General features: G+C 32.0%; 3 protein-coding genes across 3 annotated transcripts; 1 reads left to right on the top strand and 2 right to left on the bottom strand.

The window, feature by feature from the left end:
• LOC18586351 (elongation factor 1-alpha) lies at positions 766–3,203 on the bottom strand. The gene is made up of 3 exons (XM_007009689.2): positions 3,137–3,203; positions 2,041–2,524; positions 766–1,934 (listed from the first exon to the last, which is right to left on the bottom strand). Exons 2-3 carry the CDS (start codon positions 2,500–2,502, stop codon positions 1,047–1,049), a joined length of 1,350 nt encoding a protein of 449 aa, XP_007009751.1. The 5' UTR covers positions 2,503–2,524; positions 3,137–3,203; the 3' UTR covers positions 766–1,046.
• On the top strand, positions 3,569–10,387 carry LOC18586352 (nucleolar complex protein 2 homolog). The gene is made up of 14 exons (XM_007009691.2): positions 3,569–3,672; positions 3,769–3,901; positions 4,019–4,079; positions 4,559–4,664; positions 4,754–4,805; positions 4,890–4,996; positions 6,359–6,427; positions 7,035–7,565; positions 7,942–8,244; positions 8,417–8,740; positions 8,839–9,045; positions 9,398–9,487; positions 9,576–9,673; positions 9,876–10,387. The coding sequence occupies exons 2-14, from the start codon at positions 3,793–3,795 to the stop codon at positions 10,030–10,032; spliced, it is 2,214 nt and encodes a 737-aa protein (XP_007009753.2). The 5' UTR covers positions 3,569–3,672; positions 3,769–3,792; the 3' UTR covers positions 10,033–10,387.
• On the bottom strand, positions 10,980–11,852 carry LOC18586353. The gene has a single exon (XM_018128790.1). The coding sequence runs from the start codon at positions 11,850–11,852 to the stop codon at positions 10,980–10,982; it is 873 nt and encodes a 290-aa protein (XP_017984279.1).

The raw sequence follows: 17,723 nt of genomic DNA on the forward strand, positions 1-17,723 counted from the left end.
ATTTTTGTTAAGTGTCGACTTAAACCAGATCCAATCAAATTTTTCAAAGAGCATTAGATTTGTACTCCATGTGGAGTACCCTTATGATTGTGCTCCTTAGGGTACACGTAAAACAATGCTCTCAGAGAGACTATGAGGGAGATCCGGCTTCGGTCGAATCTAGCGATATAGTTTTATTTAAAAAAATAAAAAATATAATAATTCTAAAAATTAATAAAATATAAAATTATATTTTTAATATTATCATGTCATTAAATTAACAAATATATTAACAATGGACTAATCATTGTATTTATATATTCAGCAATTTTTAAGATGAACTATTCATTTTGAAAATTAATAAATCCACATAAAATTGTGAAAGTATTTTACCCAATAAAATAAAAATTAATTATAATCATTATAAAATAAATTATTATTTATATGGCCAATAATATTATTCATTAATTTTGTCTTAACAAGTTAAGCAACATAATTAATGCACAAAATACAATTACCCCTAAGGATAATTAATTTTGATTCGGTCTTATAGTCTCTACCTTCTGATTTCACTGTTATCGGCAATAAATCATAACCAAAATGCAAAGCCGACACAAACCCAGAAAAGGAAATCCCACTTTTTAAGCACAAGAGAGGTTAAAAAAATGCATTAAAACCTAACAACAATTAGTATATACTGCGTTAATTCAGAACATCAACTTTTGCAATCTAATTTTGGAGACTTGGAAATTCCCCCAGAATGATTTGCAACCTGCCCAGAAGAGATCAACATAACAGTTGCAAATAAACTTAAAGAGGCAAACAAGATAAAAACTATGAAATAATAAATTAGTCTTAAGTCTCAACTCAAATAAAATTAAAAACACAAAATTATCAAGTCTGGGATGAAGTTACAAAACCTTAAGAAAAACATATAAAAATAATAAAAGATCTCGCCACCGTCTGTCAAGCACCCAGGTTTGCATCTGGATGCTCAACATAACCAACCTCGCAACTATGAGAATAAAATCGCGCAATCCACAAGCAAAAACAGACAGAAGCAAGTTTCACTTGCCACCCTTCTTGGCAGCAGACTTGGTCACCTTGGCTCCACTTGGGTCCTTCTTCTCCACATTCTTGATGACACCAACAGCAACAGTCTGTCTCATGTCCCTCACAGCAAAACGCCCAAGTGGGGGGTACGCGGAGAAGGTTTCCACAACCATTGGCTTGGTGGGAACCATCTTAACCATACCAGCATCACCATTCTTCAAGAACTTGGGCTCCTTCTCAAGCTCCTTACCGGAACGCCTGTCAATCTTGGTCAAGAGCTCCGCAAACTTGACAGCAATGTGGCAGGTGTGGCAATCAAGAACTGGGGCATAACCGTTTCCAATCTGCCCAGGGTGGTTCATGATGATGACTTGGGAGGTGAAGTTGGCTGCCTCCTTGGCAGGATCATCCTTTGAGTTTGAGGCAACAAAACCACGCTTGAGATCCTTGACAGCAACATTCTTCACATTGAACCCAACATTGTCACCAGGAAGAGCCTCCTGAAGAGCCTCATGGTGCATTTCAACAGACTTAACTTCAGTGGTCAATCCGGAGGGCCCGAATGTAACAACCATACCAGGCTTGAGGACACCGGTTTCAACACGACCCACTGGAACAGTTCCAATACCTCCAATCTTGTACACATCCTGAAGTGGGAGACGGAGGGGCTTGTCAGAGGGTCTCTTGGGCTCGTTAATCTGGTCAAGAGCCTCAAGAAGTGTTGGACCCTTGTACCAGTCAAGGTTGGTGGACCTCTCAATCATGTTGTCACCCTCAAAACCAGAAATGGGGACGAAGGGAATCTTGTCAGGGTTGTATCCAACCTTCTTCAAGTATGAAGACACTTCCTTCACGATTTCATCATACCTTGCCTTTGAGTATTTGGGGGTTGTGGCATCCATCTGTCAAGGAAATAAATAGACATGTATTAGCTACAAAACCATTACATTATTACTAGGCAAACCAATTAGAAACTACTTAACTTAAAATATGAATGCAACAACTTACCTTGTTGCAGCAGCAAATCATTTGCTTCACACCAAGAGTGAAGGCAAGAAGAGCATGCTCACGGGTCTGTCCATCCTTGGAAATACCAGCTTCGAAACCTCCAGTGGTGGAGTCAATGATAAGGACAGCACAGTCAGCCTGAGAGGTACCAGTAATCATGTTCTTGATAAAGTCACGATGTCCAGGGGCATCAATAACAGTGCAGTAGTACTTGGTGGTCTCAAATTTCCACAAGGCAATATCAATGGTAATACCACGCTCACGCTCAGCCTTCAACTTGTCAAGCACCCAGGCATACTTGAATGACCTCTTGTTCATCTCAGCAGCCTCCTTCTCGAACCTTTCAATCACACGCTTGTCAATACCTCCAAGCTTGTAGATCAGGTGACCGGTGGTGGTTGACTTTCCAGAGTCGACATGGCCAATGACCACAATGTTAATGTGAACCTTTTCCTTACCCATAGCGACTTTTTAGCAGATAAAACTGCAAAGTAAAATATAAAATATATGATGATCAGCAAGTGAAATCTATACATACAACAAGCATAAAACAGATCTAACAAGCATATTCAAATATCCAACAAATGATGGCCTGCTTATCGAGTTCAATAAATCAAATCTCCCACTTAACAAAAATCGTTAAAACTAAATCACCAAACTACAATTCAAGATGGGTTTCATCGATCCATATTTTCAACATCTATTTTAGAAGAACCGTGAACAATTTTTTTTTCATATACTGCAATCTATCAACACAACAACATTAACCTTCGTTTCAACTAAATTCACATTATAGACCATTTTTTATCAACTATATATGAACAGATCTAAACTCAAGAAATTTCAAAAAAAAAACCTGAAAAACATAATCATATGTAATTGATTAAACAACTACTTAAAAATAAAACAACAACAAAATAAAGAATTACATACTGAAAATACATGAAAGGCAAATTTAAGTAACAGTAGATCTGAACAAGAAAATATCATATCATAATAGTCATAATAATAACCACATTAAACAGAGATCTAAGCATCGATTTAGAAGAAATTAACAAGATACTAACATGATCAAGAGTTCAAAAAAAATTCGAACCTTGAATTTCCCAAGCTTTATCAATCGGCAGGCGAGAGAAAGAGTTGAGTAATGAGAGAAAGCACTGAGGAAGTGTATTATATATAAAACCCTAGTGGAGATTAGGGTTTCTCGTTCTGCCGTTAGATTAGATTCTTCCAAATTTCAATCTACGGTTCAAATGCCGCCACGTGGAGTCCAACATGACCTGAGTGCAAAATTACCATGCTACCCATTACTTTTGCCAGACTGTCTTCAAACTCTACCGTTCACTTCGCAAAACCCTAGTGATGTTGGACCGTCGGATTTTCATCCAACGGTTGTGAAGAAGAGAAGTCCGTTGACTCTCTGCCTTGTAGATGTGGGCGCCTGGCGGCTTGCTAGTGACTATAAAAGCCCACTTATTTCTCAAAATTACAAAAACCTCCCCTAAATGTTTTAAATTTAAAAATCGCCCCCCTATTATCTTTCCGTTTTACTCAAAATCCCCAAAACAACGAAACAAATAGAAAAAAAAAACCTCCAAAAAAAAAACAAAGAAGCCGCCATTGTTGCAGGTTCAAAAACCTCTCTCTTTCATTATTATACTGAGTTAAATCGATAATATTGTAAATAATTACTAATTTGCATGATTGTCTTGGTTTTTTTCTTAGGATTTTTGCGCAGTAGTTAGAGAAATGGGGAAATTAGGAAAAAAGGCGAGGAAATTTGCGAAGAAGAATCTTCAATCTGTGTTGAAAAGAAAGCGGAAGTTGAAATCTATGTTCAAAAAGAAAGGTTCTAAAAGTAAGGATTTTTGAGGGATTTTTTTTAGTTTAATTTGTGGTTGTTCACTTGTTCTTGAAAGTGTAAATGTAATTAAATTTTGCTATTGGCAACTCACTGTGTTGAAAATTTTTCTAGGAGATGAGCAGGATGAAGCTGAAAACCTCCAAGAAGAGCAAATAAGCAAGTCTAATGGAAGGTAAGAAGATTTTTGAAAACAATGTAATGATATTGCATTACGTATTTAAAAATAAGGCCTTGTTTGGTTTTCAGTATTGCTACATGGCTATTCTTTTTGCTTCTGAAAGTACTTTTGGATATGAAAGCAAACAAAATATTTCTGAATAATTGAAATTTTAACTTTTGTGAACAACAGAATAATTATTTAATTTTTAATTTTTAATTTTTATATAGAACCATTATGTTTCCATATATGTTATAATTTTGTTTCTTTCTTCATTTTTCGTTAAATATAATTGCATTTTAGCAGCTTTTGGAGGAAATTGAAAGAAAGTAGCAAAGGTATCAATCAACGTAGTTTAAAAAGAATTTTATTGGTTATAATCCTCAATTTCATTTGTTTTCTCTCCTTTTGTTTTTTAGTTTTTGTTTCAAATAGTGTTTCAGTGTCAATATGCAATGTTGTTCCTTTACTGAACATTTAAAATATGTTTCCAGAGACTTGGAAAGTGAAAATATAGAGGATGCTGCGCTTGATGCGGTGTTTAGTGATGAGAGCGATGTGGTTGAAGATGATTCAGAGAGTGATGGATATTTATCTGAGGTTTTGAAATAGAAAATTCCTGAAAAACCTTTTGTTGGCTTTCAGGGTTGATAAAGTTTCTGATATTGGTATTTGAATTCAATGATCAGGACTCGGGCTGTGCATATTTGGATGGAAATGGAAGTGAGAGCAATCAAGATGGTGAGTACATTATAAAGAGTTGTTTTTATATGCAATTCCTTCCTTTTGCTAATATTTCTGATAGATTTACATATGCTTTTGTAGATATGAATGTAGACAACATTGGTGCCAGTGAGTTATCGGTACAGAACAGGGAAATTCTTTTAGAACTTGCAGGGAAAAGGAAAAAATTGAAGAGGCTGGAGAAAAAGGTAGTTATGTATTAGGGCTGTCAAACTGCTGATTTTTGGGGTTTACCTAATGTTTTGAGAGTCAATAATTGATTCCTTCTCAACCAGCTAGGAGTTCCACACAAATTTCACGCTGGCATACTAAAAAATGAAATGCTCCTAGATGTGATTAGAATAGCATAATGGAAACAATCCTAGAATTAATTGCTTTATATATATTCATGCAGTTGAATATCTTTGCACATATATCTACTCATGCACAGAATTTTTATGTAAATTATCTACTAGGACCACAATGTGATTTTCTTTTTTCCTAAAAACTAAAAGTGACCCAGACATTCCTATGGGGTTTCAATTAATCAATTGTGGTCCTATAAACTCTACGGTATTGTAGAATCTTTTATCAGAAGCCCGTATTAAATAACTGTTGGGGCTACATGTCCTCTTGTAGTACTTCTATTCATTCACGTTCTCACCTTATTATGTAAGCAGTTTGAATACATATAAGATAGGCTTAACATCCAATATCTGTGTAAAGTCACTCATTCTTATGGTACATTTATAAGTTGCTGTGCTTCAAAAGTATACTTACTGGAGGAGAGCTTTGTAAGTTCAGTAACTATAGATTGATGTGTCTGATCTCTTTAATTGTGAATTTGGTGCACAGGTCACCTCTTTTCTCTTATTTTGTTTGATTAATCAGAAAATTTGTTGGCTTGCATTTTATATCAATTTGGGGATTTATTGATGCCATTTATAATGTTTCAGATTACTACAACAGTTTGGCAATCTGTCTTATTTTAGAAATCTGGATACTTTAATTGTTTTTGAAAAACCATTGTACCATTTTGCCACAATTGTTTGTACTATATTTGGTGTTATTCCAGGAATCAAATTCCATTTACTGTGACTAGGTTGCTCTTTAGTGTAACTCGATGAATCGATGACCAAATTCATCTGGACCTTTTACATTCAACTAATTGTACTACTGAGTTTTTCTCAGAACTCTAGGCACCATTGTTTTCCGTATGTGCATGTGCATTATTGTTACACATGGAACATGTGAAGACAGGCATTGAGCAATATATTTTGTGCTATGTGTTTGAAACCACAATCTGATTGGGTTCTATGTAAAATTCAATAATGAAAGAAATTTGGATCTGGACTTTTTGTTTAATGCATGTTTCTAGGTATTGGCCTCAAATCAAGACTATGATATATTCGATTGGTCTTTGAAATTCTCTTTCTTTCCCCTTTTAATTTGATTTTATTTATCCTATTTTATACCAAGCTGTAGCCTGTAAGTTTCTTGTTACTTAAAGTGAACACACATAGTTTCTATCATATTTACTTAATTGAGCATTTCTGCTTTGTAAATTTCAGGACCCTGAATTTTCTAAGTTTCTGGAAAGCTATGAGAATGGCCTTGAAAAATTGAGGGATGAGGAGAATGTAAGTTATTTAGTTTGTCTATTTTCCTTTTAACTGGTTGACAGGATAAATGATTATGCAGGAAAATACATCAGTTTTTTTTTTATTCTCTAATTCCTTTTATTGTCTGCTCTTGATTGGCATTCCATTGCTTGCCCTATATATGTGTGAATAAGTCTACACGGTCACTAAGGAGGCCATAAGAAAGAACATATAAGTTTTTTAATTTTGATCAATTTTTCTGCATCCAAAGTTTACAAATTTGTAAGTCTAGTGGGGTGAAACCAACAACTTATAATAATAATTTCAACTTTGCTTAGTGCAGATTAAAACAAAAAAAAAAATCATACCATGAAGATCAGATACTCAGATATATGAGAGAAAGGAAATATATTGTTGTTATGTGCTTTTTTCTTCTTCTTTTTTTTTTTTGGCTAAGATATTATGGTTATATGCTAATAAACTATGTTAAAGAATTATAAACTCATGATCATCCGTGAGTATTTCAAAAAATAAAAAACAAAAACAAAAATAAGCAGTGGAATTTTTTTATTCCTCCTTTTAACCCTTTTTTTGTCCATTTAATGGCAATGCCTTCGTGATTTTTTTATATAATTTTTTATAACAGTTTTCAGATGAGGACAATACTAGTGATGATGGCACACAAAATCCCAGTAAAGGCAGTGCAATTTTAAGTAAAGACAAGTTGTTGACTAGCTCTGCCCTTAATACTTTGTGCCAACTAGTCAGAGAGCAGCGTAGTATATCTGCACTTACTAGTTTATTAAATGGGTATCGAGCTGCATGCCATTGTGGAACCGAACCATCTGGTCTTCTTGATGTTGACTCATGCTGTGGACTTCAAGATAGCAAAACTTTTTCCAAGATTTTAATCTTCATGCTTCAGGAGGCTGATAATATTTTTCGAGGAATGCTAGGAATATCATGTTCTAGTTGCAAAAAGGAGACCATTTTGGAGTTGAAGAATACTTTGAAATGGAAAACTATGAAGCCGCTGATCAAGTCTTATTTGAGAAGTACACTATTTCTCCTGAATCAAGTTACTGACTCTGAGATACTTGCATTCTCCTTGGTTCAACTCAGAGTGTCTATAATATTTTTTGCTGCTTTTCGTCCATTGCTGCACAGACTGATCAAGGTATTTTAATCTCTGGGATATGACACTTGAAAAAATATATATATTTAATGGTCAGTTTTATGATAGGAATTTTAGGATATGATAGAGGAATGTTAATATTGTCTTATATTAGTGTTTTTACTATTCAGTTGGTATATGAGGTTATATATTTCCATGGGTTATGTACCCAATGTCTTAATTGGTAATATATCTGGAAATTCAGAAAATGCATGAGATGAGAAATCTTAAACTCTTGCTATATCCATCTCTTTTTTCACTAATGGTTCTGTTTTTTCTTTTTTTTCTTTCTTTATGTGTTCATCTCGTACTTTCATACCATAGAAATAAATCTTTTTTTTCGTGTGTGCTGAGCAGTAAATCTTTTAATTGATTACAGATTGCAGTTCATTTGTGGGTAACAGGTGAAGGGTGTCTTGCCTCACATTCTTTCCTAGTCATAAAAGATGTGGCTTCTGTGTTTCGCTCAGATTGCTTCAACTCATGCTTGATTAAAACGTACAAGGCCTTCATTGGTCACTGCAAATTTGTAGATCCAGTTTCATCCAAACATATACAATTTCTCCGCAATTCCTTTATTGAGCTATGCTCTCAAGATGTGCCAAACTCATCTAGCAAGGCAATGGTTTGCGTTGAGCAACTTGCTAAGATTCTGCAGATGGGTCTACGCGCAAAGAAGAAGGTATGTGATGCACATGTCTTTGCTGTTTCATTTAACTCAGTCAGACTGGATTGACATTACTTCATCGCTCCTTAAATTAGATGCCTATGGATGTATGTAGTTCATTATGACTTTGATGTTATTAGCATGGTCAAGTTTTTAATGGTGCTTGTTTGTCATTGCTTGCATGCAGGAAGCGGTCAAAAGGATATGCAGTTGGCAGTATACAAACTGCATTGATATCTGGGTTTCATTTATATCAGCAAACATACAAGATTATGATCTTAAGCCATTGTTATACACAATCATTCAGATTATAAATGGGGTAGCTGTCTTATTTCCTGGACCAAGATATTTGCCTCTAAGACTTAAATGCATTCAGTGGCTGAATAACCTTTCTAGTTCAAGTGGGGTTTTCATCCCTGTTGCATCGTTTGCTCTGGATATCTTGGAATATAAAACTGGCAAGGACAATGGGAAACCTGGAAAAGATTTCAACTTCTCTTCAAGTGTGAAGGTTATTGATTGTTTATTTTATTACTATGTATTGAAATGTCTTTTGGGCACAGCATCTATGTATTTCTGCTATTACTAATGTGGATTTTTATGGTGCAGTTGCCAAAACATTGGTTAAAATCTCGGAACTTTCAGGAAAAGTGTGTGTCTTCTGTCATTGAATTACTCGCAATGCACTTTGCTCAGTGGAGCTATCATATAACTTTTCCTGAGCTGGCTACTATTCCCCTCATCCGCCTAAGGAAGTTTAATGAGACAACAACCATTGAAAGTTTCCGGCGTGTGGTGAAGCGTTTTATTGATCAGGTAAGATTTTTATAATGTTTGTAGTTGTGTTTTTGCTGGACCAGATCTGCCTTATCAGTGTCAGGATAGATAGGAATACAAGAACGTAGCCTCCCCCTCTCCACCCCACCCCCCCCCCCCCCCCCCCCCCCCCCCCCNCCCCCAAAAAAAAAATGCTGCCTTTTAACTCATGCTATGATGATTTTGGCAGTCATCTGCTAGCAATATAGATTGATAGGAATTAGGAAGTAAGATTTGTCATTGTGCAGTGCACTTTTGAAAAAAATAAAAATTGTACAAACAACGTTGAAAAAGAAAAATAAAATGGAAAAGAGGAAAAATTACAAAAGTTTTTTCTTTTCTGGTGTTGTAGGTGGAGCAGAACATTGAATTTGTACAGCGGAAGAGAGATGAGGTGGCATTTTCACCGAAAGATCATCAATCTGTTGAATCATTTCTGCAGGTTTGCATTCTTCGTTTAAATTATACATACATTTTGTAGAATTATAATGAAGTGAATTTTCTGAACTTCATAAATGGTTGACATGCAGTTTGAAAAGTCCAGTGCTAATACTCGATTTACGCAATATTACAAGAGTATCATGGAGAAGGCTGCTTCGAGGAATCTGGTTATGAATCAGAAGATAAGGTGCCATTATTTCTGTGTGACTTGACTCTGATCTTACATTGCTTTGGGTTGGGGGTGGGTTAGGAGGAATTTCTAATTCTGATAAAGTCCAAGTTACTATTATTTATCGACATTGCAATATCATTGAAGAGCATAAAAAATTATGCTGAAACTATAGTATCTTGCTGCATTTAGAGCTAACCTGAAGTTATTATAACTGCAGTTCCATGCTACAAAAGAAATCAAAAAGAAAAAAACAACTGCTTCCAAACAACACTCTCCATGGGGGTGCTAATAATGAAGTTTTGGAGGAAAGAAAAGTAGATTTGTCGATTGACGATGGAAGAGATGGAAAAAGGGTGAAGAAAAGAAAAACCTAAGAGTGATACTTTGTTATTGCCTCTTCTTACCAATTTGTAAGAGTAAGAAAACCTGTGAATTATTAATTCCTTCTCATTTTATTGATCAATTATTGCATGTAGCCTAAGGCTTCTATATTTCTATTTTGTAAAGCAGAAATGCAAAGGAAAATTTTGTTTAGAGCCGGCAAAAGTTAGGTTTGAACATCAAGTCAAACAGGTTTTGAATGTGACATTAGTTAAAGAGAGAATCTAATCTCGGATTATCTGTTAGTTTAGATTCTTCTGTTGGTTTCTTTGTATAATCGATCCATAATGGAAGACAACAATGATTGGAACCTACTTAGTTATTGATTTATGGTTTGGTAGTTGGTTACTTGGTGTTTAAGTTGGAGGAGATGCCCCTTGCTTATCACATTGCTGATTAATTTGATGTCTTTATGAATATGCTTTCGGTTGCTAAAGCAGGACATGTAAAGCACTAAAGCAAAATTAGGTTGACTCTTGTTTCTTTTTTAATGTAACAGTAGTAGGTTGCATGATGCATGTGGAGCACATGAAAACATGTGCATGCATACTGCCCCTTTTATTCAACAGAAGCAAAGCTTTCTTTTTTTTGCATTTGTGGCTTTTGGGAAAGGATTTGTTATACATTTAGAATTTCACTCTAATGGATCAATGTTTTTCGAGGTCGGTTTAGAACGATAAAACCTCTTACGTCTGTGTATAAGATAATAATCCGAGATCTTGTATTCATAGATAAAGAATATTGCTTTTGTTTTTGTTGTTGAAATTGAGGGAAATAGGCGAAAAAAGAAATGCCCAGATATTGAAAAATTGGAAAAATGAAGGATTGAATTTAATTTCATGGTAATATTTTATTCTTAAAAGAGAAGAAATAAAGAATTACATCCTATTATACCACCCCTAGACTACTTGAACCACACACGTGTGAAATAACAAGAAGCTCACACATGTGGAATGCAACTATAGGAAGCCTGAACTACAGCTGCATTTGTATGCTTATTGTTACACCCTAAAACCTTGAGCAACCTCCACAAACCCTTGGCTGATCTCCTCCGTTCCTTATTACACTTGGCGTTTTCCGGTTGGCCGTCCGGTTGAAGCTTCATTGCCTTACTCTTCCTGCTTTGCCTCATCTTCATGTCCTTAAGCTCAATCTCCATTGGAAACCTTCCCACTCCAAATGCAAACAGATACCATCTTGACTTGACAGGAGTTTCTATTACGGATACTTTCTTAACAGAGAAATCGAACTTATCATCACCCAATTTCTTACTATTTTTGGACCCTTCAGCTGGCAGCGACAAAGACTTGTTGAAACTCTTCCTTTGTGATGCTTTTGCCGGTGCTGATGATGAAGAAGAAGGAGGAAATGTTCTTGACTTGTTGAACGACAGTGAAGTTTTCCATGGAAACAAGCAGCTGGTACTGTTCTTGGTTCCATTTTCTGGCTTGATCACTTTGCTTTCCAGCCTCTGGGGTTTGTCTTCAATGGACTGTTGTTGGCCTCTGTAAGGAATGAGTTTCCCACAGAAGATGATGTTGTTACCTTGATAATTACTCGAGGCTGCTGCTGCTGCTGCAGCAGGAATATCTTCAGTACTGAAGAACTCAAACAAATCCTGATGTTGATGATCAGATGATGATGATGAAGAATTCCTATGGTACTGCTCACCATTCCAATATTCACTAGCATCACTGCTTATCACAAGATCACAAAGAGACAGTGTTTCTTCAGCTTCATCACCAAATTCCTGCCAGGAATCATTGTTCTGCTGCAAAGTTTCCAGGCCATGGTTCAACTCCTGAGCACCCATTGGAAAGAAAGAGCTAATTTTGATGAAAAAAAAAAAAAAAAGAAGTTGGGGTTTAATTTGAGGTTAGGAGACCCAGTTCAAAGACATATATCTATATATCTAATTTTGATGGCTTCTAGAGGAATAAAATAAATAAATATTAAAAAAGGAAGGTGAGAAGATGATCCTTTCTTGAGTTAGACTTCTAGATGTTGGCTTTTTCTAGATGCACCCCCTTTTCTTAGGCTTCACTTTCCAACATGAATTTCTCTTTCTTTTCCTTCTTTCTTTTTTCTTTTTCAGTTTTGTCTTTTATTTTTTTCTTTCTTTTTGTAGTTGTCTTTAAGAAAAAAAAAAAAGGGCATTCAACTTTAGTATGAAAAAGAAAAAGGAAAAAAAGAAAACTTTATGGATGTGAAGGGTCTAAATTGGTTATTGTTCAAACCTTTTTATTAACAAAAAAAGGTTTGAATTATGTGATTTTTTTTTATTAACTACTCTCTTAACTGAATAAAGAATGAGTAAAATGGAATATTGATATTAAGATAGTGAAATAATGTTGAAATAATTAGACAATGAAAGATGTGGCTTATTTAATTGGTTTAAGCTTGAACTATTTAGGAAAAATTTTAAATAAATTATTATTATTTTTATTAGGTTCAATTGAGTATTTGTATTTTTATTTTGAATTAAATAAATAGATTTATAAGAAAGGGGAGAGTTACAGCTTCCAAATTTCAAGCCAAACATTATATTAAAAAAAAAAAGAACTAGACAATGGAATAAATGAATGCCACAAAAAATTGGAGAATAAATAGAAGCTTGGTATGCTGTTACTTACTAGTTACTATTAACCATCCAATTTTTATCAATTAATTTTTGTTTTAAATTGTAAATTTTTGATTATATTTGATTTAGTTGTTTATATTCTTTAAAAATTCAAAATACTAAGAAGGAGATAAATTATTAGATTGAACCGATCTTAACGTTAATGTCCTTTTAGATATCAAATTTGATTGAACCAATCAAAATTAAAACTTTAAACTAACGAGTTTAAGTAACCAACAAGAAATCTAAAGTGGAATCAAGACCTTCGAATCTTCTTCATCCTTGCTCCAATCATGAATGGAGAGAAAGTGTAGAGAAAATTTTAAAATCGAGGGTGAATTAATTACTCTATTAATTACCTTTTGTTTCAAATTGTAACATTTTGAGATTGTTTTTTGTTGAAAATTTTGGTTAAATTTGACTTAATTGTCTATACGTTTTGAATATAAAAATGTCAATAAATTAATGAATCTTACATTAAATAATTAAAAAAAATGGAGAAAGCAATGGCCTTCCAGAGTGGAGAGGATTTTCAAAATGCACCTTTGTGGTTGATATTTCCAAGTAAAACGGGGCCCACAAATTTACGCGTTGGACTTTTTCTCTGGCCAGGTAAATAAATAATAAAAGTATAAAAAAAATACAGTGTAATTTCGAATCTAATTGGTTTAATATCATTTATGTCAAACATTTTTACTATTTGACATGATTAATGTTCAGAGATATCTTTGAAATAATGAATTTGGACAAAAAATTTCCTTTTCAAAATAAAATTGAAATTTGGTGCATAACCTTATAATTAAGCACACAACAAAGCAAAAAAGAAAGAGAGAGAAAATAAGAATTTTTCATTTAAATGACATAATATTTTGAATTTTTTTTAAAAAAATTAAATTAAGTTTTATATTTTTGTTTTGATATAGTTAACAATTGACTAAGTGTTATTAGTCAATATCTGTCATTCTTACGTCCAAGTGAAGTTTAACGTTAATGATCAAATATCACATAATTATTATCATTATGTCACGTTATTATTTAGTACAATATCGACTGGTTGACATGTCATATTAACATCGCGTAACATAAAATAAAAAGTAACAATTTAACTAATGATAATTAGTCAATCTTAATTATAAAGACTTATTTGAATCGAAATAAAAATATAAGAGTTTTGTTGAATGTAATAAAAAATAATAACTTATTTGAATTTTTTTCGATAATTTGTGAATTTTTTAACTATACATAATATTTAAAAAATTTCTTAAATTATTTAAAAATTTTAAATAAATATTTATATTTTTATTATATTTAATCAAGTTCTTATACTTTTATTTTGAATCAAACAAGTCATTATACTTTTTATTTTGACTCAAATAAATTTTTATAACTAATGATTGATTTAATCAAAATGTTATTTGTTATTCTATGTCGTATAGTGTTGCCGTAATATATTAACCTATCATAATTCATAATTAATAATAACGTAATATATTAATATATCATAATTAATTTTGAACAAACAAAATTTAAAATTTGTAGTAATTTTCTTCTACCATCCAAAATTCACGGGGGAGATTGCTCCAAAACATCGTTATCAAATAAAAACATGTAAATTCAAACAAATTATAACCTTTACAGAAAGTTAGCAGTCAATTCAATTGAATACTTCAAATTTTGATGTTAATGGTAGTGATTGTAATTAATCATGCAATAATTAATTCTAATTAGTTGTCTTTATTAATCATTAATTCAAACATAAAACTCGTTCAAAGCTCTCTTTTTTTTTTTTTTTTCTTGCTTTTTCCTCCTTCCTAATGTCCAAACAGCTTTGAAAATTAACTATAACTGAAGAGGAAAACGACTCGATTAAGTACCAATTCAACTTGAAATTTTCAACTTCTATTTTCTATCAAGTTGAAAAAATATACTAAAGAATTTCAAAAAGTCTTTAGATTCAAAATTTTTTTTTTCTACAAATTCGTCAGATTGTTTACTAATTTTCAACTTATTTTTTACGTAGTCTTCCATGAATTGGAGACCAAGGAAAAACACACTTACTCGTAGAACAACAAAGAAATGCGACCATTGACTTTGAAATTAGATTTTACATTACCAACCTAAACTTGCTTTGTTAGCAGTGTTTTAAACAAAAATATCGGAATCGAAATCATGGTTTTAGACGGAGGGGGGTCGAGATTCAAAATGAATTTAATTACATTTAATAAAAAAGGTTTAAATTTATTACTCACTCGGGATGACGGATCAAATTTATTACTCATTTGAAAACGGGTGTAATTTTTTCGTTGTACTTTTAATTTGAATAAAAGAGTGTCAACATTTAAAATATTTTATACAATATTGTTTTATATCCTCAAATCATATTCTTTTATTATTTTTTTAATAAAATTAAAAAAAATGACATAGTAACTAAAAAAAAAGCCTTTAATCTATTTATGAAAATTCAAATAAATATTTTTCTTTTATTGTATTCGATGACCTCTTTATATTTTTATTTTAGATCAAATAAGTTTTTATAATTAATGATTAATTAAATATCAATTGTCGTTAATTAGCTAAAACATCACTTATCATACATTTATGCCGTGTGGTGTTAACTTATCATAATTAATGGTGACATAACATGTTTATGTGGCATAATCACGTGATCACATGGTGTTTTTCACCTTTCACACGTCAGTACCACATGGAATAATGACAAATAATATTTTGACTAATTATCATTAATTAAAGTCCATTTAGTTCAAAATAAAAATATAAAAACTTAATTGAGTGTACTAATTTTTTTTTTGAATAATTTAAGAATTTTTTAAGCATTATACTTAAATGAGACATGTATTCTAAAGTGGTGTGCTCCTAGTCAAAAATGTAAGATGAAAATTTACTAATATTTCCAATTTTTTCCCTTTTAATTTTACTAATTTTGTCCTCTTTCTCTTTTTTTTTTCCTTCACTAGAAGCTGATTAATCATCAATATTGACTGCTAATATTGTGTACGTTAATGCTTTGCAAGTCAAGAATCCTTGGCCTCGTGCTTTACACTTAAAAAATGTTAAACATGCTTTTGGATTTATTTAGCTGTTACAATTTGAACATACCTGTTGTTAGGCAAGAGTTGTTAGGATTTGCAGGCCACCCTAAATCCAGAGGACTTTTTTAAAATTTTTATTTATTTTTCTTTAGTGATTTTTTACTTTTAAATCGAGTTTTTTTATAATACGGGTTATAAATTCCACTTGCATTTTTCGTGATTTTAATTTTCTCGTATGATATCTTGTGTTTTTTTTTTTTAATTCGCGTACTAGGTGAAAAACTTTTATTTCCATAAAGGGTTATAAAATTATCCTTAAATTTAAACAAATAAGTTAACTTTGAATTGAGAATATTTGATAATTTTATCAACCAAAATTAATAACTTAATCTAATGTAAGAACAGAAATTATACTTATTTGAGAAGAAAAAATATTCACAAAGTGCAAATTGGATAAAAAAAAAACATAAAATATCGTGTGAAAAAAAATTAAAATCACAAGAAAATATAGATAAAATTTACTCTTTTTAATATAAAATTCAACATTTATTCCCTAACATAATTTTTTACCCATTTTTTAGTGAATTAAAAACTAAAAATAACATATAAACAAAATTTTAACTTAAACATAAAAAAGATTAGAAAATTCTTTGTATCCAATCATTTTCCCAGGGCTAATTAGTCCCAAAATCCAAATCCTTATAATTGGAGAAGAAAAACATCACATCGTTTCGTACACTCCAAGCACAAATTTTTGTTTTCAAGTAAACACAGACCAGTAAACACGTAAATTTGACTTTGGGGTAATTGGTCGGCTCTTTGGTTTTCAATGTTGGAATGTTGAAATATTTACTTTTTGTTGAAATTATTTTGTTTTTGGACAATTGAAACTCATCCCAATCTATTAATTCATAATGGCATAATGCTCTAATAAGTCTCTAAATTATTTAAAAATATTTAAATATATTTTTTTAATATTTTTAAATTTTAAAATTAATATTAAATCTAAAATCAATTGATGATAAAATTATTTTATTTTTGAATAATTGAAGTTTAAATGTCTATTAATTGAAATTTGATCATAATCATTTTTTTTCGAAATGATTGATGATACATTGTAAAATAACTATTTTTGTTCTCTTTTTCTCGTGCTTAATCTCAAAATCACGTAAAATAATCGTCGAGATATATGATCAAAATAAAACAAAACTTGAACCATTAATCTAAAATTCCAAGTTCATTATAAACTTAATTTATATTAAACACAAATTGGTAAATATACATTTACATTATAATATAGATAAGTGAACGCCGTAAAAAATCACACTTTTATCGCCGGGATGGGATTATTTCTTACAGTAAAAACCGTGGGTATTTACTGATAGATTATCGACGACATGTTGAAGAGTAATTCACAACGGAATTTATCGACAAAATTTCATTGCATTTCAAGATCGTTCAATCTCAACCGGACACGTACCTGAAAACAAAAAACAAACCAAAGCCACTCTCATTACGACGCGTAAATCACACTTTCGCAATCTAAAACGTCCGTTTAAACCACATGCGTCAAAAACTGATCCACCCATTGGCAGATAAACATTAGAAAAGGGCACTTTATGAAACATAAAGTAACGGACGCTATGCCAAACCTCGTACCAGGCCCCCACAAAGCTAGTAAAACTAATATAATTTCAATTTCATAATATTTATTAATCTTTAATATTTATGATATAATAATTCAAAGTTTACTACATTTTATATAAAATTTAAAAACCTAACTCCAAAAATACAGAGAATAAATAAATAAAATTATTTAAAAAATATTAAAAATAATTAAATAAAAAATAATTCACTAGGTCTAGTTTTTCTAAAAGTTTAGTTTCAATTCTTTGGGTCGAGAAGAACTTTTTGAGCATTTATATAAGAACTGGGCCCGATAATGGTGGGCCATGCTTATGGCCCACCCACCATGAATAAAGAAAAGTTTTTCTTTCAAAAAGAAAGACAAGAA

This window comes from Theobroma cacao, chromosome 10 (assembly GCF_000208745.1).
Source record: "Theobroma cacao cultivar B97-61/B2 chromosome 10, Criollo_cocoa_genome_V2, whole genome shotgun sequence".
In the NCBI taxonomy this organism is placed as follows: Eukaryota; Viridiplantae; Streptophyta; class Magnoliopsida; order Malvales; family Malvaceae; genus Theobroma; species Theobroma cacao.

Bases quoted from the DNA above. Each gene is read 5' to 3' on its own strand.
- LOC18586351 (XM_007009689.2), bottom strand. From the start codon at position 2,502: ATGGGTAAGGAAAAGGTTCACATTAACATTGTGGTCATTGGCCATGTC. The intron at 1,935-2,040 runs GTAAGTTGTTGC...TTTCCTTGACAG, and splicing joins TGATTTGCTGCTGCAACAAG to ATGGATGCCACAACCCCCAA.
- LOC18586353 (XM_018128790.1), bottom strand. From the start codon at position 11,852: ATGGGTGCTCAGGAGTTGAACCATGGCCTGGAAACTTTGCAGCAGAAC.
- LOC18586352 (XM_007009691.2), top strand. From the start codon at position 3,793: ATGGGGAAATTAGGAAAAAAGGCGAGGAAATTTGCGAAGAAGAATCTT. The intron at 4,806-4,889 runs GTGAGTACATTA...ATGCTTTTGTAG, and splicing joins AAGTGAGAGCAATCAAGATG to ATATGAATGTAGACAACATT. The intron at 8,245-8,416 runs GTATGTGATGCA...GCTTGCATGCAG, and splicing joins GTCTACGCGCAAAGAAGAAG to GAAGCGGTCAAAAGGATATG.